At 46.7% G+C, this 24,625-nt stretch overlaps 1 protein-coding gene and 1 long non-coding RNA gene across 2 annotated transcripts in view; both read left to right on the top strand.

Moving 5' to 3' along the window:
- The window catches only part of gpc3 (glypican 3), a 116,239-nt gene that overhangs the window by 87,319 nt on the left and 4,295 nt on the right, over positions 1-24,625 (top strand). The window contains exon 7 of the mRNA XM_069193682.1: positions 8,177-8,348. Coding sequence (XP_069049783.1) covers positions 8,177-8,348 — 172 coding nt within the window. The remainder of the gene's footprint in view (positions 1-8,176; positions 8,349-24,625) is intronic.
- On the top strand, positions 17,755-18,623 carry LOC107077929 (uncharacterized). The gene is made up of 2 exons (XR_001478906.2): positions 17,755-18,114; positions 18,208-18,623. It is a non-coding gene; the product is annotated as an uncharacterized lncRNA (long non-coding RNA).

The following is a 24,625-nucleotide window of genomic DNA, read 5'->3' as shown; positions in this document are numbered from 1 at the left end:
GACTCCCAGCGCGAAATTCACACACACATGGACGTCCAGCAGAAAAACTCAGAGGGGCAGCATTTGTCTTTCCTGTAGCAATTTGTGGCAGTAGCTGCTGTTTCACTCATTTGTCAGTGGAAAAGCTGTGTGGGCGTAGGTTTTCTCACACAGATACTTGATAAAAACTGAGGGAGGAAAGAACAGAGTTACTTATCCACTCCTGTCCCTGGATCGGTGGGAAATGGGAAAGTGGAAGTGTCAAATTTGAAGTGGGGCCAGATGGTTTTATTTAGACTACAAAATATGCTGTGGAAAAAAGTTCATTTAAAGTAAAGAATGAAAAGTAAAAACATTGATTGTTGCAGAAACATATTTTGTCAGTGTAATTATATAAAATAAAACAAATCAAATTATTTTACAGGTTTTACGTTTTTCCCTTTAAGATGCATGTCTGTGCATTTTAACAATCTGTGACATTTCTGGTTTTATTAATAGTTTATACAGTCGCACCTCAGCGATCTCTTGGCAGTGGTTTATTAAGTTAAGCAACACATGCCTTTCATAATGTCTATTAATGTGTCAAAAAATAGCAACGAAATAGGATTATTTTACACGGCTTATCTGATTCTGAAACCCATAATAAAATATTCATTTAAATTATTTAGATGTCAAACAAACATTCAGATCTTACTAGTAAGTATTAGTAAAAAGTATTCCAGATTAAGACATTATACTCTTAAAAAAGCTAATGACAGTCATGTATCTCTATATAAAGTTATTATGTACTTGTTCGTGCCAAGACCCTTGAGGTCATGTATGTTTCAAGGAATATCCGAGTTTAGTATTTGTGTTACTTTGTAGTTTGAAAGAAGTGCTGTCTTGTCAAGCTATTGTTAACAGACGTAGTGTGTGACAGGCTCTTGGAGAGAAATGTTTATTCCCTGGGGCTGACCAATCAAACAAGTTTAATAAAAGTACAACAATCTGAAGAACAAATCAAGCCAGACACAGCTGCTTCCACAGCTAATATAACTGTCTAAGTTTCTTCCATCTCTTTCCATGAGTCACTTCGCATAAAATGCAGCTCTTTCAGCTCAGGTATGTAGAGCAATCATAACAGCACAGGCCTTCCAGAAACCCTCCACAGGCACTTGCCTTATATAACAGTATACACACTTTCAGCCTTCGTCAGGCTCTCCAGTGAGTCCCCACGGATCCGGATAAAATTTGGTTTTCAGGCACACTGAGACGTGAGAGGTGACTCTGGTCTAGAGTTGTAATGAAATTTGTTGAATTTGGCAAGGCATTTCTGCATTCTTACTTTTTCTGTGGCTTAGACAAGAATTCACTGTGCTTTCCTACAGTGTACCTATTGTAAGCTGTACAATAGAAACCATCAAGACACGCAACAATAGATGGTGTAGTTCTGGAGTCCCCTGTGTCTTGTGGTTTTCATTCCAACGAGCCCCTTAATCGCAGGCTAATTGACTTGCTTGTATGTCTCTGCCCTCATGCTTCGGTTTCATGAATACTCTGCCGCAGGTGTGCGGTTGAGAAAAAAAAAAGTAGCAAACAAAGCTCATTCTGTTCACTCTCCAACTTGCTTAGTGGTCACTGCCCTAATGTCCGTCTTTAACGCATCTCGTTCAATGTCTCCAATTAGTGGTGTCCAGATACAGGACGAAAAGACGCTGAAACCTCTTCACAAAAAAGGCGCCCTGCGTCCTGTTGAGATCTAATTGCAGTACTTCTGTTCCACATTCCTGAATGAGGTGAACGAGGGCAACCGAGTCTCACAGACCTGCTCAGAAAGTCCCCTGAGTGTCAGGCCTACAGGATCCCTGACCCAGTCCAGTCCTGATGGTGTCACAGCCTGCTTGTAACCTAGTTAAACTGGCTGACTGGTCGAGAGGATGGTCGAAGGCCAGAGAGCTGGGCTGTGATTAAGCCAGGCCTGATGACTGGGGAAAGAGCACTGGGCACCTGCACCACCTGGGGAAGAGTCTAAAAAGTTCAGGGTTCTGGATCTCGCTCAAGTGGGCAGGGATGTTTGACAAAAATTAAAAACGCCCTCTGTCGCCTGCGGGTGCTCGTTTCTGGGGGGGGTGTGACGTGCACCTGTCCAGCTGTGCCTGTTGTTTACCAGTTTACCAGGCTGCTCTGCAGAAGCCACAGGCAGCTGTGCTTCACCACGCCGTGCCCATGCTCTCGGTACGCTCTGCTGCATTTCCCCCTGCGCTCGCTGGAGACAAGGCCTGGAGTGCTGGGAGCCCTTTATGAGGGAGGGGCACGTTTGAATTCCTTCTGGGGCCTGGCTGCTTGGGAACCACAGCTCACCACAAGCCCTGGCATGCTTGCGAGACACTTGGCGGCTGCGATGCAAGGTCTGGTTCTAATCAGGGCTGAGAAAAACTCCCTGCTGCCAGCGCTGTCACTGGCTCCCTTTCCCCTGCACCTCTGTCAGCCTGCTGCCCAGCCCTGGACAGGCCCTGGATACCCTGCTGGCGTCCCCTCGTAGGAAAGCAGTGTGGAGATGTAGGTTGAACAGCAGTCTCCAGCCCCCACACTTATTCAGAGCACGAGGCGGCGGCCCTGACATCGCGCACAAGTAGGTGACCCTTGAACTCAGTAGTGCAAGCGAGGATCACAGGGCACCCGATTGCAAATCCCTTACAGACGCACGCGCCAAACCGCTTGAAAAAGAGCAGTATCTCATACTGTCGCGGGTCTTTCTACAGCTTGCGTCGTGTGTCCGGCTACAGAACATCGCCGGCTCCAGAGGCCCACGGCCACATCTCTGTGGTGCCACACCGTCGGGAAAGCAAATGTCCTGCTCCCCTCGTGACACACTTCCTCTCTAGGAAATACCTCCAGGGAACATTGAGCCGTGCTGCCCGAACAAAAAGCAATACGGGATTTTTTTCTCTTCCTCGGAACGCTTTGCCCTTAAATAAAACCAGTGTTATCCTCATGTCCTGAAACAGCGCCAAGGGGGAACCTTGAATCCACTCGGCTTCTTGCAGAAGTTGTTTAGCAAGTAACGATTAAATCTGCTTCATTTTTTTTCTGCGTTGCAATGATGCATTCCAAGTAGATACTTGTAGCAACACGGCTTCGTCATGCGATGTCAGGAGCCGTGTCATACATGGTGCTGTTGATCTAAAAAATATGAGCTGTTTCCAAAATATGTTTTGCATAGCCGTTTTGTTAGTTTAAAAAGCGGTAGCATATGTTGGTATAGGCAGGTGGCTTTAGTCTATTAGTGCATTCAATTTGTTTGCCTACAGAAGGTCTCAAGATTTGAAGAAAGGGTATGTCTTCTGTTTTTTTATACATTCTTGCATTGCTCTGCTTTGGAGTTTGTTTTATGTGTGACACTGGGCATCGCCGGGCTGTGGCTATCACAGAGGAATCTACCACAAACCACATTCTGGGTTTGGCAACACAAACATTAATGCTGCTAATTATAAAAAATAAAAATAAATCAAGTTCTAAGGCTGTCTGATTTTTGCTTCTGAAAGAAGAAATAGTATTTGTTGAACTGGAGGACCACTGGCATTAAGAACATAATAAAAGTTACTAATAGGAGGGCAGCAGTCTTATTCTCCTGGTTGTTCAGTAACTAATTGATCCAGGGATCTCATCCAGCCATATCATAAAAGAAGCCAATGTACTGACAACATGGCTGGGTATCTTGATCCACTCTCCCACTACCCTTTGTGTAATGAAGTACCTCCTGCTCTCAGTTTTAAATGCACTTTCGCAGTTTCCATTTGTGATCTCTTCATGTTCATGTTTCACTCTTGGTTCTGAACAAGTCATCCGCACTGCATGTTTCGAATATGAGTCAGGTCCCCTCATAGTCTTCGCTGTTCAAGAAGTGTACTGTTTAAGTCAGTCAGTGTTGGAGAAATTCTTCATGAATAACAAGGACTATGCTGTATGTAATCTCTTTGTCCGAAGTGACGTGGAACTGTACCTACTGGCTGCAGCAGCAGGGGTCCACCAGGGACTTGAACCCGCAGCCTTCCGGTTACGAGTTCAGAGCCCTGGCCACTGCTCCACGCTGCTGTTATCTGGTTCGCTATGTCATTTTACGATGAGATGAATGTTTCTGCAATGACCTTGCTCATTATTTTCTTAATCATTAGAACTATGAACCGTGTATTGGCTTCACTTTGTCATGTTACCCAAGCCTTGTGTAAGATCTGATTTACTATGATTTACTACCATGATCGGGTTTTATTGAAGTGTTTACATAGTTTGTATGTATCTGTTAGTCTGGCTTCACGAGACTGCATTTAAATAAAGTGTTACCAAATAGAGGTTTGGAGAGAGTTTGCACGTGCCTTGTGCAAAATTTAAAAAGACAGGAAGTGTGGATTTCTTGTCCACAGCTATAGAGTTAGACATTTTAATGCACTGTGCATGGATAATCATGGAGGTGGAGATTCTGCTGGGTAAAGGAGAAAGGGTGGAAAATTGTTTTCTGTCTCAACACTTTCTGTCAGTTTATGGTTATACCACTGTTCTTCTGTATCAACAGAAAATTGATGGTTCAAGTGAAATCTGAGTGGACGTTGCCCCGCCAGCCTCTGTAAAACTATGTGTAGTTCCCTTTTTGCATTTTCCAGAGCTAGCCCATCTGAACTTAATTTTCCCTTTATGAAAACAACCAAACAAACGCAAGAAAATAAAAAAAACCCTCATACGGACTTGGCAGGCGTGCCACTTTGCCGGCGTTTTTTTTAAAAGCAAACCTCGGGATCGCAGCGAGGCAACAACAAGGTCGTGCTTGTTCTCGGGGGCGATCCGGCCTCTCCGCCTGCTTTTCCCTGCGCTTGGAGCTGCTCCTGCGCTTGGAGCAGAGAGGGGAGGGGGTTTCACAACACAGGCTGACAGAGCCCTCTCATTCACACCTGACAGCGAACCTCTTGCGCGCCCGCATTTCAAGAGCTCCACAGCGCGGGCCCAGCAGAAAAAATAATATTGATGAACAGCGCTAAAAATAAGAACTTTTCCGACACGCTCCGGTGCAACAAGCCCACAGGGGCTCTTCGTGTAGACCCTCGTGCAGCTGCTGCTCGGGGATCAGGAGCCGATGAAGTGGAGGGCCGTCACTCTGAGCGCGAGATTGTCAGCCCTTTTCTGCATTTCATTCAGGTGCCACCTGGATCGTAACACATGCCAATGTATTTGTACTGGGTTTAGAGATTAGGAAGAGACGTGAGAGGCTCTTTTTATTTTATTTTATTTTATTTGCAGTGGGTGAAAGCTTTAACCGTTTAATTAGAAAGGAACGCCATACAGTGTACTGTATATATATAAGACTAGCGGAAAAGAATCCTAAAATTTTACATAAAAAATGCCAATAAATGACAGTAAAGGCCCAGTTTCAGGCATGGTTCTCCAAACAGATCATTAGCAGGCTCAGGGGGCACGTTATTTATCACTGCACCTCTCCTTCCCCTCCCTGCTGTGTGTCATGATGGAGATGCGATGTCACGACACATGCTCACACCCCTTCGTGATCTCAGACCCCCTGCCGAATGCTCTGATGGGTGGGGCGCCTTGTCAGATGGCTGCCTGAATCATCTTTCCTGTCATGGTACTGCGGTAGGTGTGGAGGGCCTCACTGGAGACCAGCACTCTTCTTTTGTCGGACCTCATTTGGGGTCCCCTGGCGCTTAATACAACCCAAGGGCATGTCAGACCTCTCATCTCTGTGCAGAGAGCTGCAGAATTCTGTCTGGCCGCCTGCAAGTCCTGTTGAATCCTATGTTCTGTAGAACCCTTCCCAGGCTGTCTCCTGTCTCTTGTTGGACTGCTGAGCGGGGCGAGAAAGGTCCCAGGTCTGTCCCAGAAGGAGCGCACGTTTGCTGATATCGGCCATGTTCATTTCTTCTGGTCACAAAGCTTCTGGTTCCCCATGCCAGAGACACAGAGAATCTCCCTTTTGACAGGGAACAGAAGCAGCAGTTTAATTTCCGAGGATTAAGATGATTTTCGTGTGATTTTTTGTGTCTCTGCTCCGCATTTTTGTGTTATTGTAGGACCCATCCAATCCTTTTTCTTGTAGTGCTTCAAATAAACCCTCAACGGTGTTATGCCCAGACTCTCCGGGAGAAAGGTGGCTGGCTGTTTCACAGTGCATTGTTCTCAAGACACACAGAGTCACACAGACATCCAGACAAGAAGGCTGTTGTGGGTCTGTCGGGAGATGACTTTACAAAAAAGCATAAATATTTATATTTAACAATGGCACTGGCACAAGATTGCAACTGTGTTTAATGTATTGCCTAAAGTTTATGAGCATTCTAAATTTAGAGTCAGTGTTTAACTGCACTTCATAGCTGCTGAGGACAACATGTCTGGACACACTTCATTTTCTCTCAGGCACCAAAACTGCTGCTGTTGGGTATTTTTTCACTTCTGTATGTGGCAAACTCAAAAGTGTTTCACTGCCCTTGTATCACAGCCACATCAGATTCAGAGATTGGCACACTGGGTGACCGAAGCCTGATTTCCCAAAAGCCATAAATATGGCCGCAGTGTTTACTTTCAAGGCACACACACCCCTTTCAGAAAAGGCAGTATATCAAGAAAGCTGGCTCCCACCGCAATGAAGGGCACCAATTCCAGGCCCGATATTTTATAACTTTGGGTGAGTATCTCGATTGATGCCACAAAGCTTTGCGTGTGCTGTTGACTCGGAGGAGTCGGGGCGATGCTGCCTGCTGGGGGTGCTGGGCCCTGCTGGCTCAGGCTGGCCGCGGAGAGCGCCCTGTCAGAAGCCCCCTGGAACTTGTTTATTCGTAGTCGAGCTGCTCTTGAAATTGGCTGCCCCGTCTTCGGGATGAACTGACTCACTGTATCGCAGCGAGCAGCGTGCCATTAAAAACAGGACCTCACTCCGAAGCCCAGGGGGTCTCCATGGGAACAACACGGAGGGATTAGCGCTTGCATCTGAGAGGGTAAATGCCTTCTGAGAGAGACACACACATCATAATCGAGTCGCCTGTAATACAATCTTTGTGCCCTCGCGCTCCACGTGTGTAGTTCTGTATGTGTGTGTGCTGGCCAGCTTCAATTAGGCCTCACTCAGGCACTTTCATTTTTTCTTTAAATAACGACTGCGCATCACGAGAAAGTGACCTTTTCTTAGGCAGCTCTGCTCTCGCTCTCTTTCGTGTTAAAAATAGGATGTCTTTGATTGCGGAAGCGTGCGCCCCGTGTGTCGCCGGAATGTTTTACCACGTGGGCAGGCAGAGCACTACATGAGGGAATGTGTGAAGCTCACCGGGTGAGAAGCCGCTCTCTAACATTTAGCCTTTTGTTTTGGCTGTGTGTGTGAAAGCTGTCACAGGATGGCAAAAGTGACACTAGAGGCATGAGGAATGGTTGCAGGGAAGACCACTGCTGGACTCCAGCCCTTGAAACTGAGCGATTCCATTGCCACAGCATGGCCGTCAGTAGACTCACTGTCACTTGACTGTCTCCTGCCCCCAAAAGTATAGAGCTGGCGCCCCTAAGCTGGAACTCTTTGTGAGTGTGAATTCTTGTTGTCAGAATGGTTCCAAAGTGCCAGGAATTAGGTTTCACTGGATTCAGGAAGGGAAGTACAGATGGACACCCATGACTTTTAAGAACGTAGGAAAGGATACAGACAGGAGGCCATGCGGTTTGCTTGGTAGTTACTAGATAATTGATCCCAGGATCCCATCCAGCCACATCTCGAGAGAAGCCAGGGTACTGGCTTCAACGACACGGGGGGGCAGCTTGTTTCACGTTCTCACCACCCTTCGGGTCAATAAATGATTTCTGTTCTCTGGTTTAAGTGCATTTCCACATAGTTTCCACATGTGTCCTCTGGGTCGTGTTTCACTGCTCATTTGGAAAAAAATCTGCTGGGCTGTCTGTGTCGGGGCCTGTATTCATTTGGAGCTTTATTCAAAACCGGTGAGGATTTTGAATGCTTGATTCGGGTCCAACCTTGTTCAGCCTGTCAGTGAAGGACATTCCCTTAAGTCCAGGAATGTCTCTGGTTGCTCCTTTCTGGAATGATTCCAGAGCAGGAATATGTTTCCTGCAACACAGTGACCAAAGCTCTTCCCAGTGTGCTTGAACGAGGCCTCTGTGCTGCACGTTGCTTCATGCCGACTGGTGTGCGTGTCCGGCTCTCTTTCTGCTCCAGCTCCTGAGACTGGTGTCGGCCCCCCGGCGCAGGTTCAAGACCCGATCGGGCGGGGGCGGCGCGGAGCAGGAGGAGGAGGTCCTGGAGAGCGGCGACTGCGACGACGAGGACGAGTGCAGCGGCTCAGGGCTGGGGCTGCCCCCCCGCCACAGGAGGCTGCGCATCTTCGCAGGTGAGACCCCCCCCCGCGGCCCGGGCGCGAGTGTCACAGGTTCACGTTGGATACTCCGGTTTGCCTGCAGGGCCACAGTGCAGCTGGGTATTAATGAGCCTTCCATCACAGGCAGACGAAGACTCACGAAACGCGGTGAGCTGAGCTGCCACTTCACTCCATCTGTTCAGTGCTTCATACATGTTAATCCAAATAAGCCAACAGTACAGTTCCATAATTCAAACCCTTGACAGAACAGAACAACACCCAAAAGATTTTTGCCCTAGGGGAGGGCAATACATGCTTCTGTTACTTTGGTGTGTTTTTTTTAATTGCTAATTGCACACTCATTCTAAATGAATTTTCAACGCCTGCAGCCCCGAAGGTTGCAAGTGTGCAAACTGCATCGCCTCTGGGTTAATTACAGGAGAGAATGTGGCCTCTCTCTGCTTGCAGTGCTGTACTGAGCTGAGATGAGCTGAGCTGAGCTGAACTGTGCTGAGCTGAGCTGAGCTATGCGGTGCGGTGTGGCGCTGTGCTGTGTTATGCATTGTGGTGCAGTGCTCTGCGGTGTGGTGCTGTGCTGAGCTGTGTGTTGCAGTGCTGTGCTATCCATTGCTATGCTGTGCTGTGTTACGCGGTGTGGTGCTATACTGTGCTGTTCTGTGCTCTGTGGTGCTGTGCTTTGCTTTCCTGTGCTGTGTGGTGTTGGGCTGTGTGGTACTGTGTGGTGCTGGGCTGTGCTGTGTGGTGCTGTGCTGGAGTACTCAGCAAAAGAGGAGCATTGACCCTGTGCTCACCTTCTCAACTTTTAGGGCTTCGAATTCTCTCCTCCTCCCATCTGGGAGCAAGCGGAGCCTGAATAGGCAGTGCTTTAGTACTTTACAGAAAATGAAACAAAACAAAAAGGGCGAAAAGAATGAAAAGGGGTGTGTGTGTGTGGGGGGGGGGGGGGCATTGCTGTTTTAATATTAAGAAACAAAGCTTATGCAGCTGAGCAAACACTCGAGGTGCTGCTGTGTTGTTGTTGTTGCTCTGATACGGGGTTGCTGTAATATTTTCGCGGGCGGAGGGGGGTCTTTCTTCAGCAGAGGAATCCGGCGTCCGAACACATCTGCTAGCGTCTGAGATAAACAGTGCCGGCACGCCACCCTGTCACGCAGAGAGCCGGCACCACTCCTCATCAAAATACCCTCATTCCTCAGACTCTCTCCCCCCCACCGGGCCCGCCTGCACGCCACCCAGCAGCCCCTTCGGAAAAGTCCACACTGGCGGTTCCCGTGCTGGGATTTTCAGATTTTCTATTTGAGAACGATGGGCCCAGCCAAAAAGCAAATCCCTCGCCCCTGCCTTCCTCTCATGACCTCGCGCTGAGCGGTTTTCTTCGCTGTTGCAGGAGTACGAGCTCGCCTTTCCACCGGGTCTGCGGTTTCTTACGTTCCTTCGACCCGTTTGTCATGCAGTCTCAGCACAGTCCCGAAAGGCTAACGCCCATGTCGGCGCTCCCATGGTGTTTACGCCCCGTCTTTCAGACGTGGAGGTAAACTGGGGTCCTGACTGCCTGCTCATTCAAGTCCCGTGGCACTGAGTGCGAAGTAGGGGTGCACTCATAGTATCTAGACTGTCGCTTGTTTCAGGTGGTGAAGCAGTGTCTTACCTCCCCCTGGGCTGCTGTGTCGTGCAGCTGGGGGTGCAGAAGGGCTGGTGCTTGTCACCCAGGTGTGCGCTGTGCTATGTATGAACGGCTTTAAGATCCTTTGTGATGAACAGTTCCACCCCAGTGGTAAAGACTACAGCATGCGTGTGCTCCAAAGGCTCCAGAGGGATGCTGTGTGATTTGTCCTAAGGAAGACTAGGTATTTGATTGTGTGTCAGAGCATTACTTTGAAAGGCCTTTGAAAGGGTTGCAGGACTGCATGTATCCTTTTTTGGGGGGATGAAGGGGGTGAGAAAGAAATGCCTTTGCACAGCCCTACTCTTCCTTATCCCATTAAGGTAAACACGAATGGTGTTTGCTGTGGACTGTGTGTGTGTGCTGAGTTAATTAGCAACCTGATACACGAAATGCCTGGTTTCGCCTGGTTGTCTCAGACAAAGGAGATGTTTGGGAACAAGAAGCGAACATCCCCCCACTATCACCTTTCCTCTGGGCCAGGGAAGAGCTGCCAGACGGATGTGTGCAGAAGGTACAAACCACAAATCAGTGACATTCAATAGATAGATAAGACTTCATTGATCCCGAAGGGAAATTGATGAAACGATGACAAACACTGACCATGCATCTCCACAGCAGCAGAGCTGGGTGCTTCAGCCAACTGGTGGTCAAAAACCACCTATCCATTCTTAACCACGTCTTTCGTATATGGTCGCGGGGGAGCTGGAGCCTATCCCAGCAAGCAACAGGCGCAAGGCAGGACACACCCTGGACTGGCCAGTCCACCGCAGGGCAGACAGACGCAAACACAAACACACACACTCACACCAGGGCCAATTTTCCCAGAAGTTAAGCAACCCGCCAGCATGTCCTTAGATTGTAGGTGGAAACCAGAGAACCCAGAGGAAACTCACATGAACACAGGGAAAACATGCAAGGTCCGAACAGACAGCACCCCAGGTCCGGAATTGAACTCCCAGCACTTCAAACAACTGCACCACCAAGCTGCCCCGTCAAGAGCCATTCATATCCAAGTTCAAAAAGCTTAGCTTGCAGGACTGATGAGCTACAGTCTTGCTCAAGCCGAAACCATTAACATTACTTTATTAACCCTTTACAATTTCTTGCATTAGGAATTATCTTTTCGCATACCCCAGCTTGCTCTCCATGAGACACACAGACAGGGAGAGAGCGCAGGCTCTGCCATTGTACGGCGCCCCTGGAGCAGTTGGGGTTAAGGGCCTTGCTCAGGGGCCCAACAGAGTAGGATCCCTCTGCCAGCTGTGGGATTTGAACCGGCAACTTTCCAGCCGCAAGTGCAAATCCTTAACCACAGAAACACCGCTCCGCCCCAAACAGTAAACAGTAAACATTCCGAACAAGAATATAATGTTATTGTTTGCAAGGCTCTGTTCCTCTGTTCCTCAGGCTGTGACAGGAGATCACATACTGGTCTGCAGCTCTATTGAGTCCCCCCTCCCCCAGTGGGATTGAGAGTTATTCCGATTCTGGCAGGTGTGGGAGAAACGAGTCTTACAATAGTTACAACAGGCTCACCGCACACAAAGGTATTTGAAAACATAATCGTCTTTTTGTGTGCTTGTGTGAAGGCAGTGGTGTAGGAGAAAAAAAAGACTTGCAGTATGAGATCTTTAAACAAACAGATCTATGTTCTTTCATTCTGCGTTATATCATCTAGATCTTTAGCAGCGTTGGTTTTTTTTTATTCAGTGAGAATTTGAGAACATGATAAGATAAGACAATGCAGTGAAAATTTTCTGGAGCCGGATGTCTGGATTTCACGATCTGTGGTCCGCTGTTCTGCTCGTTTCTTATCACGTGTCCAAGGATCCAAGATCCTAGGATCCCAGCTACGGCATTTCCAATCCAAAACAATGTTTGCAAACAATTCCAGCCATGTCAGCTATGCCAGGACAGGGATTCCCACGTCTGTCTGTCTGTCTGCACCTTCAAAGGCTGCAACAGGGCCTGTCCTGAAAGACAGGGCTTCTGAGCGCACAGACACGCTCTCCGTTCACACTGCCACAGGAGCCAACAACTGCTGTCGCCAGCCGAATACTGCTGTCCTTCTCCGTGGGCCTGAATAGGGATCAGAGACGCCCTTAAGGTTTCATGCACTGTGCCCTTCAGTCCTCCTACAGCAGCCCTCCACGCTTTGCCTGGGCAACCAATACTTTGAGGGCAAATGTGTTTTTCTTTATCAATTTTAATTGAAAGGATTAAGTATATTTGCTGTGTCTTTGCAAACAGTTTGGATAAAGTGAGGAATTGTCTCTTAAGGCTCAGTGATATACATTATAGCATCTAAACACTACCTGTTCCCTGCCTATCGATGCTGCTCCCTCCCCTCCGCTGAAGGAACAGAACTCTTTGAGGGAGCAGGAGGACTGGGCGGTGGCTGTCTGTCCATCAGACACTCAGTCCCTACACTGTAACTCATAGTTCGTGCCAGTAAAGCTCTCTGAATGCGGATGTAAAGCAGCACCTGATGAAGAGAGCTAGCACAGGTGCTGTTTCCTAGGGGCTGGACAAAGCAGAGAGGGTAGGGTGCAGGCCATTGTGTGCCCTCGTTTAGTGCACAATGGAGGGATTACACGCAGGTCTGATGACAGGGAGACCATAGAGACCAACAAGGACTTAAATTCAAACACTTCAAAAAAAAGTTTTTGGCCTTTTCCTTTTGTTTGTTTTTCTTAGCAGTTGTTTGATGCGTCAGTGGCTACAGAAAGCGTTGCTAGGTGTCCAGATTCAGTCAGGTCTCCTCTCTAAACCAGGATTTACAAGAAAATGAGAGGAAGGCCTTGCTTTGTTTTTCTGATGGAATGAGCGGGGACTGATCCTGGTCTGCCCAGCTGCCTCCTTGCAGACAAAAGTCACTGCACTCACCCTAATTACTGTGCTCTGCACTCCAGAGTCCCGGGCCTGTGCTTATGCCACTGGGACCGCCACAGGGACATTGGGGAGCCCCAAGACGGCACTGCGGTTGAGCGTTTTAGGAGCACAATCGGATTGGAACAATCAGATTGAAACAAACAAGCAGATTGGATTTGTTCCTGTAATCTGAAACGTGCAGTGTGAAAGGTGACATGGTTCAGGGCAGCAGAAATGGCAGAAATGCACTTGCAGATATTGAGAGGTTATTGTGAGGGACCTGAGTGAAGATCAGGACATGTGGAACGATGTTTTTTTTCCTCTCACACTCCTCTACAGCAACCTTATGTCCTATAGCTGCTGTTTTCCTAGAAGACCTTTGTGAATTCTGAAATATAATCTGAGCAAACCCCTTAAATAAATTAAGAAAATCCGTCTCCTTAAACCTCTTGGATAGCTGGTGCTTACACATACTGTACTGTATGCCCATCACGAATGGGATTTCCACCTACAATAAGGAGCTCGTGAAGGTGGGGGTTCAGTGGTGAGGAATTGAGTTGCACTTTGAGATAGATGGTAGTTGTACCAGACACTTGAAAGACAACAGTACAATAAACCGGTTATTGTAAAATCTCCTGATGAAGAAAGAATTAACAGCAACAGAAAGGTGCAGTTTAAGAATAATGAGCTCTTAACAGACCGGCCGCATTCTTAATCTCAGTAGGTAATGAGTTGCAGGCTTGACCTCTGAACCTGAAGGTTAGAAAGACAGACCCCGGTTTTGTTGTGTGAGTTCTCAGGATTTTATCACTTTGTGACCTCAGGGTATTGCTCCTTTCTGCCTCCTAACTTTGATAACGAGCTGCTCGCCTTGCAAACCCTCTCACAGGAAGCCCAGGTCTCTGTCGAGTGTTGCACTGAAAGTTCCTCTATTAAATGGTAACCCGGACTACCACATTGTCAAATTTCAGACGTGCAGAACAATAAAAGTAAGGCCCCATTCTGCTTTTATTGAGAACAGGAAGGCGAACCTTGTACTTGGGCCAGGCAAATTTCAAGAGACATTTTGCACACTTTACAGACGTCAATAATTATTTTTTAATTAACATCACAGATAATGAGCAAGCACAGGGTCCACATGGGCCCGACATCATCTTTTTTCACTGGGCCAAGGGGATGTTCCTTACTGGCCTACACACACGTTTCTTTTTGCCAGACCAAAATGGCACGCCATGCAATAAAATAAACCATCTCTTTCAGCCTTTTGCTTCACTGTGAATTCACAGCATTTTTTTGCTAACATTCTAACATTTTTTTCTCTTTTTTCTCGAAACATCTTTTTTTATTCTCAAAATTTAATTGAAGTGTAATATGACTGAGATTCTTCAACTGTGAACCGTCATTAACGCCATGCTGGCTGACTGTCTGCAATCTAAGTTATATGTTTGTTTTTAACAAACAAATGATAAAGCAATGAAAATGTTCCTATGATGAGGAAGTGTTTAGGCACGGCTTTCCTGGACATATTGGGACAAGTGGAAAGTTTAGAGGTAGGTTTAGAGTTTAGAAACAGTGGTGTTTGTGCTAATCGAAGAGCCCCCATAGTGTAAGATGAGAATGGTGCTGTATTGTCCTTCCCTGGGTCTCTGAGGGGCCCATGGGTACTGCTGACCTGTCCTTTGCTGCAGTGTACATTGGGAGCTCAAAGGTACACAGTAGTTCCAACCACATGCACTGCACTTATAGGGACTGTTTTGACCAGTACACTTAGTCAATTCATCGTTACTTAACATTACATGTTTTTTTTCTGTTAGATCTCTTTTACTGTACGTACATTCCTATATAAGGATCCTTTATACAAAAGGGAATCACATGCTAGATAAAAGGGGTAAGTGCTCCAATTGGGTTAATGCAATTAGGACCACTGCTTTTCCTGATTTACATCAGTGACCTAGATTCTGGTATAGTTAGTACACTAATCAAGTTCACAGATCGCTGCAGATGTGGCAGTAGCTATAAACTCAAAAAGATTTAGCTAAAATTCCAGTTCTGGGCAGATACCTGGAAGATAGTAATTAAGGTAGACAAGTGCAGAGAGTTGCATGAAGGTAGAAAAAATATAAGCTATAAAATATAAAATAGAAAACGCTGAAACACAACCAGATATATTCCCAGGTTTAAAGGGCTTAACGTTCTGTTAAAGGAATTTTTTAATTTGGGGATCATTAGGTCGATTGCATCTTTACAAAAACCTGTACTGGGCCGGATCAAGTGAGTCTGATCCACTACTTTTCTGACTGCTCTTTCCAATTCAGGATCGTTGGGGAGCCAGAGCCTATTCCAACATGCAACAGATGCATGGCAGGATACACCCTGGATGAGACGCTAGTCCATCGCAGGGCTCACACAGACACAAACACACCCACACCAGGGCCAGTTTTCCCAGAAGCTCATTGGCTTACCAGTGTGTCTTTGGTCCATGGGAAGAAATCGGAGCACCTGAAGAAAACCCACACGAACACAGGAAAAACATACAAACTCCATGCAGAGGCAGCAACGCTGAGCAGTGAGCCACCATGCAGCCCGATTCTGAAAGTGTTAGATCAGAAGAGGTACGGCTTTTCTCAAAGGGCTCGGTGGGGGTGACAACAGGGGGAGAGGCCTCAGACATATGAAGATAATGTCTGCTTGTTGTCTTGCACGGTCATCATGGGGGTATGCAAGAGCAGATGTTTGACAAGCAAAAAACAGCATCTCGTTCATCTGTAAATAATCCGAATAAACGTCTCCGGAAAACCTGCTAAAAATAACAGGGATTGGTCCAACCACAGTGTTCCGTCATTTCTGCAGCACTATAAACAACCATTCTGGTAATGCACACCGCTTCTCAAATCCAGTCCAAACACCCCCCTACGCCCTGCAGAAAAATAATGAAACATGCCAACATCTGTGTCAACAGACCGTGGGCGTGTGTTTTAGCAGGGAATTGGAGGAAACATACCCGAAATATCTTGAGAGGTCAGCTTCTTGCAGCTCCAGCACAGAGCAATTATTAACTCCTGAAGGTGTAATGACAAGTGCACTCTGCAAGGAAAACAGTTTGGCGCTGGTGGGTTTTCTTGCTGTAATTTATTGAAATGTTAAATAAATATGAGAACAATTTGAACCGGCCAACATAGGCAGTGCTGTAATGCCCTGGTATTTAAACAAGGGGGCAAAGAGAACAGACCCGGCTTTATAGCCAGTTTATCCTGAGCCTACTTTCTAAAGCCTGTGGTCTGTGAAATGGATTATTTTATTCCTCAGTTCTAAGAATGAAAGCCATTCTTACTGCCATGCCGCAGCATAGTGGGGGAATCATATCAAACACATTAAAAATAATTCAATTCAAGACTGTGGGGTAAGAGTGACATGGTTTCATGAAAGCCATGGCCTCCCAGCTAGGTTGTGGACTGGGGCGCCTCTGTTATTGAGTGGTCATGCTCTCCCAGGGTCTGTACTGATTTTGTCCTGTTGTCCTGGTTTCCTCCAACCTTCCAGAGATGTGCCAGCTTGGTTAATTGGTGTCTGTGAACTTTTCCTAGTGATCTTCTATGGAGGGCAGCATGGTGGCCCAGTGATGAGCATGAGCAGCTTCGATTCCTGGATTGCTATCTGTGTGGAGTTTGTATGTCCTCCCCGTGTCTGTGTGAGTTTCCTCCCAGGGTCCAAAGACATACTGGGACAATCCGTACCCTGCCTTGCACCCGCTGCTGAGTGAGATAGGCTCCCTGAATTGGAAGAGGTGGTTAGAATAGGGAGGGATGATTCTTTATGTTAGTTAGCTGTAGGGCCCTGCTGCGCGGCTATGTAGTGTCTGCTTTTTATTGATTTTATTCTCACTGACTTTGAGATTACTGACTCACTGCTGGGGAGTCTCCATCCTGGGGGCAGTGGAGCTCAGAGCCCTCTGGCCTCCACTGTTCTGCACCAGAACTCCATACTCTGCGCTCTCCCCACTATTCCGAACCTTATTTCACCACCTCTCCTCCCAGCCTGGCCTTTAAAACCAAACCTCCTCTTAATTTACTGTTGGAAACAAACAACAGCTGTGGAATTATCCCAGTCTTTGCTGTTTTGCTTTCTGCAGATTCATAGAGATGGTGGAAGCATAACTTTTGCTTGCAGGGTCTTTCTTGACTCTGTTCCTCTGTGCTGTTGTGTTCCACTCTCCTAATGCTGAGAAAGAAGGTTTAACGGTGATCTGCACACAAATTTTAAAGCTTCAGTACTTTTCTGTTTCTATAAATATACAATGAAATCGAATTATCCATGAGCTTTGATAGACATGGTTTGTGAGCTGTGTCGGAGGCCCGGTCCACTTCAGACAGAAAGCAGCACTTTTTTTCTGCCATCGTGGTGCTAATTAATAGGTGTTGACTCGTATTTGTCACACAGAGCGGCCATTGATGAGAGCTGCTGGAATATGGGCTTCTGACCAGATATAACTGAGAGCAGCCTGTGAAGGAAAATGGCCAATTAACACAAACACAGTCGCCCAGAGAGATACCCCTCCCACTGTGAGCCAGTCCCACACACAGACAGCAGAGGCAGGCACTAGCAGCCCAGCCTTCTAACATTGCCAGATGTTTTTATTCTATGTAGTCTACAAAACACAGTGAGTATGCTAAAACAAAATAATACAGAAATATTTTACAATATTTTTGTTAAAATAAAAATATACAGTAAAAAATAATACATCTATGTGAAGTTTGCTCATTAACCTTAAGTGCCGACATCATGCGCTGACATCACACCTGACTGACATCATGCTCTGACATCACACCTGACTGACATCATGCCCTGCAGATCATGCAGATTTGTCAAGCTTAACATCTTAATTTCAGGACTACCAGTACATGATTATATATTATATGTTGTTTTCGTTGTGGTTTGGGTTTTAGTCTTGGGTCCCTGCTGAGATGTGAAGTGGCAGCCTAAGCCCTCTGTGTTTTGCGAACGAGTGGGAGGTGTACCGAGGAGCTGTGCGTACTCAGGCTCATCCGCCACACATCTGACCCTGCCCTAATAAACCCTCGCTGGCTGTATCCCCTGAGGGCTGATATCTGAAGAGGCAGGAGGACAGTGGGGAGAAGAGCTGCAAGCTGAGGGAGGGTTAGTGCAGGGGGGCAGATAGAGGCCGAGTGTCCAGTTAGCATTGCCCAGGCTGGGCCTAACAGGCCAGAAGAGCTCCAGAGCTGGGTGAGAAGGCAGGGCAGCTTGGGGTGCATCCCTTCCCTCCTCCATCTTTTCCTCCTCTTCGTCACATTGTCTCTCTCTCTTTCTCTCTTTCAGTCGGCTCCACCGCCCTGATCTCGCTTTGCCGTGCTTTCTCTCTCACCCAGGGACCCTATTGTCTCCCCCCTTTCTCTCTCTCTCTCTCTCTCTCTCCCTTTTATCTGCCTTCTTGCCAAAGTTATTCCAGTTTTAGAATAGCTGTCTACCAGACGCGGGGGAAGCTACGGCCACGCTAATCTGCTTTCAGGTCAAAGCTGCTCCCGGCTTTGTCCCAGGGGCAGCCGGGTTTGTGTTGGCCCTGGAGTGCCGAATTCCCAGCAGCCCCTGTGGGAGGCCAGCTCCCGCCAACACGGACACGCACTCTCGCACGCTCGCAGCGCCCTGCCTGGCCGCCCAGGCCACGTCCCCTGAATGGGAGTTCAGCTCTGCAGAACCAAATTAGCCCAATAAACTTGTTTGCATTCATCGCCTGAGCTCGGCCTGGAGCTGTTGTCGGTGACATTCATGCAGGCGCGTGCAGCGCAGCCCAAAACCTTCCCCCTGCACCTCTGCGGTATTTTTAAAAGTAGCGAAGAGGGCCGTGGAGACATTTTTGTGATCTTTCAATGAAATGCCACACTTCCTGATAGGAAGTGTAGTTCTAGATTATCGTAAAATGTCAATATTGGCACTCATTTTAATGAGAATACTTTGCATCTCTTGAACCCTCTCTTTTCGAAGCACGTGGTATGTGACTGGACTACAACTGTGGTGTTTTTTCAGGAGCACGTCTGTACTATGCAGGACACTTTTCTTTACTAATTACTAATAATTTAGTAAATATATTTATTTTAAAATGTCCAAGATGATTTAAATGATACTATTTCAAGGGGCTTTGTGAATAAAATGGATGTTCTTTTCGACGACTAAATCTGTTCTGTCAGGTCAAGTACAACTCATGGCAAATTGAGTTCTACAGTTGTTGATATACTCAGTGTGTATAAATATGTGCAGAAATGTGGGAAATTATCAGTTTTCTGTGCAGGTTCTTAAATGTCCACTTGGATAAACTTTTTAAGCCACACTTAAGCGCCACTTGTCCAAGCAGTCCTGTATGGAACTGCTGCCTGTTCTTTAAGAACATAAAGAAAATCACACTCATACACCCATAATCCTGCACTCACACACCTGTATAACTATATTTGTCCTTCTTGTTGACTCTCATGCTATTCTTATTTAAATCATATAATATAATAATTTATATACTCCACCAAAATGTAACTAAACACAGTGTGAAAACAGACCTACACTAAAACAAGTAGTTTCTTAGTCGCATTTCATATTTAAAATGTAAAATTTAACTTATGAACAAAGCTACTGCCCATGACGTTGTCAGTTTTTAAGACTTGTATCTATGTATCGTGTATCCTCACATTGCCTGTCTGCACATATGCACACAAACACACGCGCACACACTCACACACACTTTTTCACACAATCACACACACACGCGCACAAACACACACGTGCACACAAACATGAATATGGTGGTGCCCGAGCCTGCAGTCTCTTTTTAAAAGCCTTGGAAAACTGTCGCGTATATGAACCAGGGTAAAAACCTTGCAGTGATTTGAAACTATGGCTTTATTATTATTATTATTATTATTATTATTATTATTATTATTATTGCTAATATAAGTATTACATTAATTATTCATATATGTAGTAATTTACCTTCAATTACTTATTTCCTACTGTTTTTCCAACTGCTGTAAGGTCAGAGGCAGGCAGAAAAGCATGACAGACTTCCCAAAACCTGGAGACGTATTCCCATTCATTGAAAAACTCTTTTGTGATTGGACAGCGGAGTGGGGGGATTCAGGGGAAACTTCTGAAGACTCGTATCATCTTACACTTTGAAATCCCCCAGGGAGACCACAGGACAGGTTAAAGAAGTGAAAGAGGGGGTAGCGGTCTCACCAAAACCAGTCTGGGAAGCGCTGATCCACCTGGGAACCCCTGGGTCACTCTCCTGTGTTAGCAGAACTTATTTCTGACCCCACCCGTTCGTGGGAAAGGGTATCCAGGGTGACAGCAGGGTGAAAATCCTAGGTTTCTGCCTCAGTGCATTGATTGGAGAAGAGTTATCCGGGAGAGAGATTGAGCACCCTGACATTTCCTAAGGTGGAAGAAGCCTTTTATGAGAGTTGAACCGCAACGAGCAGGGAATCGTGCACAATACTTGGAATTAACGGAATTCTCCAAAAATACTCTGCTGGAGTATTCTGATTTTTGTCCAGTCACAATGTAATGACACTGGAGGACTGGCCTGTGAAGACAGCAGATCACGGGGTGTGTGTGTATGTGTGTGTGTTTGTGTGTGTCAGTTGAACACTGCATGTCTGTTTATGTGTTATGAGAGGCATCAGCTGGGAGCCACATGCCGCCAGATGCGCAGACAGTTCTCAGACTGGTAGGGAGCATTTCCTGACCTCTGGAGCACCGCTAAACACCCAAACATCTACTTAAATCCATAAACTGCTGTCTGGCCATTCTTCCAGCTGAAAAGACGGAAGAGCTATGAGCGACTGCGAGAGAGAAGAGGATTTGAGTGGGTGAGTGTGTGCTGTGTTGTCTCAGAGTAGACAATCCGCTTACTCTTTTATTATCTCAACTGGAAAGAATGGACCTGCCTCAGACCGCCTGAGTAATGGGCTGACCTTTCACCTTTGACCCCCTGCGGTAACATGATCTGTACACACAGTGAAGAATCCTATAAACTCACTGGAGCTGTGGCCTCACAGATGGACCTGTTTCCCTCAGGAATCGTTTGCCCCCAAAGGTTTAGGGGCCCATTATGACATTGGGCTATCATAAAAAAACCCACTCTCTCCCAAAACTGTGAGTTAACATGCTGTTCCCAAGTCAGATGAACCAAAGAGCCTCCAATCAGCTACAGGCTCTCTTATTATCGGATATTCTTACTGAACATACAAAACCGTTGGCACTATTCATGTGAATTCGCACTTCACTGTTTGTTAACTGAGCTGCACTTATTTATCTGTTATTTGTTATATGTTTCCCAGCTTTATTGAACACTGATTCAACCGAGTGAAAGACAGTTTGAACTAAATTAACTGAGCTCCAGCTGGGGATGTCTGTTCTTGCGCCAGTGACTCCTCTGATAACTGTTCATTAAACTAAATATATGACACAGGATATGTTTCACAGGAAAGGCTGTAGTGCTTTTCTCTGGGGCTGTAAGCTCTTGCCATTGCAACTGTGCTGCACATTTTAATACAGGTAACAGGCACGCCTGACTTGCCTGATTCCAGCAGCGGGCTTGTCCTTCTTTTCAACTGGTAAATGGGCCAAGTTGAGGGGGTACCTCTGCCACCTCTGTACACGACCCCCAGCCCTGCTCCCCCTCCCTGGCGAATCGGTTTCAGAGTGTGCCGCGGCGCTGAGTCAGGACCGTAAATCACAGCAGATCAAAGCCCATTCCAGGAGAACCTCCCTGGAGCACCTGTATCTGTTTGTCTGCAGCCCCCCACTCTCTCTCTCTCTCTCCATCCGTCCGTCTCCCGGCTGCCCGCAGAGGATGAGTGCGAAAGAGAGAGTATCTGGCGCAGAACGACAAAACACAGCTCCTCTCCTTCCTGACAGGGCAGCTGGGAGCTGCATTACAAAGTCTCAGTAAAGAGGGGGAAGGGGGGTCAGTATGCCCCCCCCAAATTACTACAAATTACCCACAGACCAGAGCTCTGACACAGTTCACAGCTAAAGTGGTAAACTCTTGCTTTTTAGCAGTTTCTGATTCATGAGGGCTTCTGATAACCACGTGATCTCCAGCTAATTACAGCCTGCCTTGGGAAAGGATTACATGGTACTGTTTATATATATGTGTGCACACATATAATATATATATACGGTATCATGTTACACCTTGCATTTAATTAATGTAGCAGTACAGAGCAGAGCTGCCACGATGACAGATAATCCTTGCAGTATGGAAAGAATTTCAGTACGAGCATCGTTATGGGATATAAAAGTTTAATTATCTTCTGGCCGGAGTTCAAGCTCTGCTGTAATGGGAAAGAAATCTTGAAAAGAGTTCTGCCTTTCGGGTTTGTTTATTTACCTCGTTATTCTGCTTTAAAGACGTCTGGCCTTTGAGCTTGAAATGAGCCAGAGAGGCACCACCAGAGTCTGAGACCCAGTCATGTGGACCCCAGGGGGGGGGGGTGGGGGAGGGGGTACTGTGGAGGAAAGTTACTTATAAATGTAATCTATTACCGGTCCAAGTTACTTTGTGTAACAGATTGCTTTTGAAACTTCTTACATTTTAAACATTCATCAGTTACAGCGATATAGTGTTTATTGTCACTACGTAAAGTGCCATGTAACCCCTTAAAAGCTCTTTCCCTTATTAGTAATTATTACAAACGTGTTATTCATTGATCAAATACATTTTACACCACTAATTTGTGAGGGTGAGTTTGTGTCTGAGTCAGTGTCTCCCCTGCGAGGGGCTGGCGTCCTGTCCAGGGTGTAGCCTGCCTTCACCTGTTCCTTGCTCCTGTCTAATTCCCTGGATTAGAAATGGATGGGTGGTTAGAAAGTGGAGGGACAGATGGAGCTCGTAACCGCAGTGAATTCCTCGTACCTTTCCCCAGCAGTGGTGGCTGGGTAAACAAAGTGGAGCCGTGGTCAGGGGTCTGGACTTGTAATAAGAAGACTGTGGGTCCAAAACCCAGGTGAAGCCTTTTGAATTGTGATGGTCAAATACTCAGCTGTATAAATAAGTCTGTATATACGTTGCCTTGAATAACAGGGCTGCTATAACGTTTTAAGGCTGCAGCTTGATTGATGAACAATGTATTCGTTGTTAAACGTCTTTTTCATTTCTGATTTGGCTGCCAGCTGCATTGACGCATGACCCTTCCAGTCTTTTTCTGAAAGCATGACAAAATGAAGGTTGAGCTGACATTCGACATGGGCTCCCCAAAGGACACAAGTGCCAAACACCGTTATGAGCAAGGTGTTTAGGTGGCGGTTCTCTTAAGGTGGGGATAGGTTGTGACTGCCCCAAGTTTATTTTTAGTTGCCTTTCCATCTACATGTTTGGTTTTTTTCCCTGTTCACACATGCTTTTTTGTAAAAAAAAAAATACATAAGAAGGCTGGATTCACTTTGTCCCGAGTAGTTGTAGGAGATGCAGGTGTTTGCACTCCTGTCTTGTAAACACTGGCCTCCCTAAAGTTTAATTCAAGATAAACGCTGCCACCCCACCTTTAACTTAACTGGTGAAGGAGTGCTGTGCACTGGGGCTGCTGGGGCACAATGCCCACTGTGTCACCCAGGTGGGGGCTCCGCTGCAGTGCTGGAGGAAATGGGTCCCTTCCTATACTGTATATAAAGAGCTTCAGGGTCCTCTGGGATATAAGTGCAATGAGTGATGAATTAAAAGGCAGTGGGACTCTGCCGGCTTTATAACCCCTGAATGACCTTTGAGGTCATTCAAAGAAAAATAACCTGACCCAGAGTTGAGAGAGAGAGGTTTGTTCTTGGATAAGATATCTTCTGAACAACCCCCCAGAGCTGTGTTCCCATCGCTCAGTGTGTGTGATCGGTGCTTGGTACTTGCATTCTTCAGCCTTATCTGACATTTCTTGTGTGTTTGCTGAATGTATGTACCATGTCAGATAGTATCAAGGTGTGTGTGTGTGCGCCTGAAAGAAAAAAAAAACACACATTTTCTCGGCTTATTCATGATCTGTAACGGAAAACTTCCCGGTTTTCTTTTCTAATAAGTTATTTTTTAAAAAAACTGCAGGATCACGTGCTGTGTCATCATTTCATACCGTGGGTCAGGGCCTTGTTACTTGGCAAACACTGAACTCGGTGGGGATTGCCATGTGTGGCCACAGACCGACAGAGAGAGGCCTACAGTATCTGATGAACTGTCCACAGGGGCAGAGGGGGTTCACTGACCCCAGAACAGCACACACAACACTCAGTGACACAGGCACAGGTGGGACAGCCGATGAGCTCGTGCAGGGTTCAGGCTCCTGGGCTCTGCGTCTTGGGGGAGCTCTGCTGTCTGTGGTCTTTGAGCATCCCAGCATCAGGTCAGTGGACAGCCTGTGCGTGTGGGCTGGGACAGGGTTTACTGGCTGCCCTCCTGCGACTAAAGGAGAATGAACTTTCTGGTCATCTTAATACAGTATATTTATTCTGCTCTGTTGTTTTCATAGTTTGCTCGAAGGAAAGGCCTGGGCTTCACTGTGAACTGATTCAGTTTAGTCCAGTGATCCTCAGCCCTGGTCCTGGAGTTACCCTGTGTCTGCACTGGGGTTTTTTTTTCCAACTGGGCCCTAAACCACCAGCGCTGACTGCTGACCAGTAATTGATCCGCTTGCCTGTTTAGGCTCTTTTTTTCCCTGCGCGCTGTCCTTGGTTTCAAAACCCAGAATGAGTGTCACAATCACCAGAG

This window comes from Lepisosteus oculatus, chromosome 8, assembly GCF_040954835.1.
Source record: "Lepisosteus oculatus isolate fLepOcu1 chromosome 8, fLepOcu1.hap2, whole genome shotgun sequence".
Taxonomy (NCBI): domain Eukaryota; kingdom Metazoa; phylum Chordata; class Actinopteri; order Semionotiformes; family Lepisosteidae; genus Lepisosteus; species Lepisosteus oculatus.
This window is presented reverse-complemented; position numbering and strand designations above follow the sequence as displayed.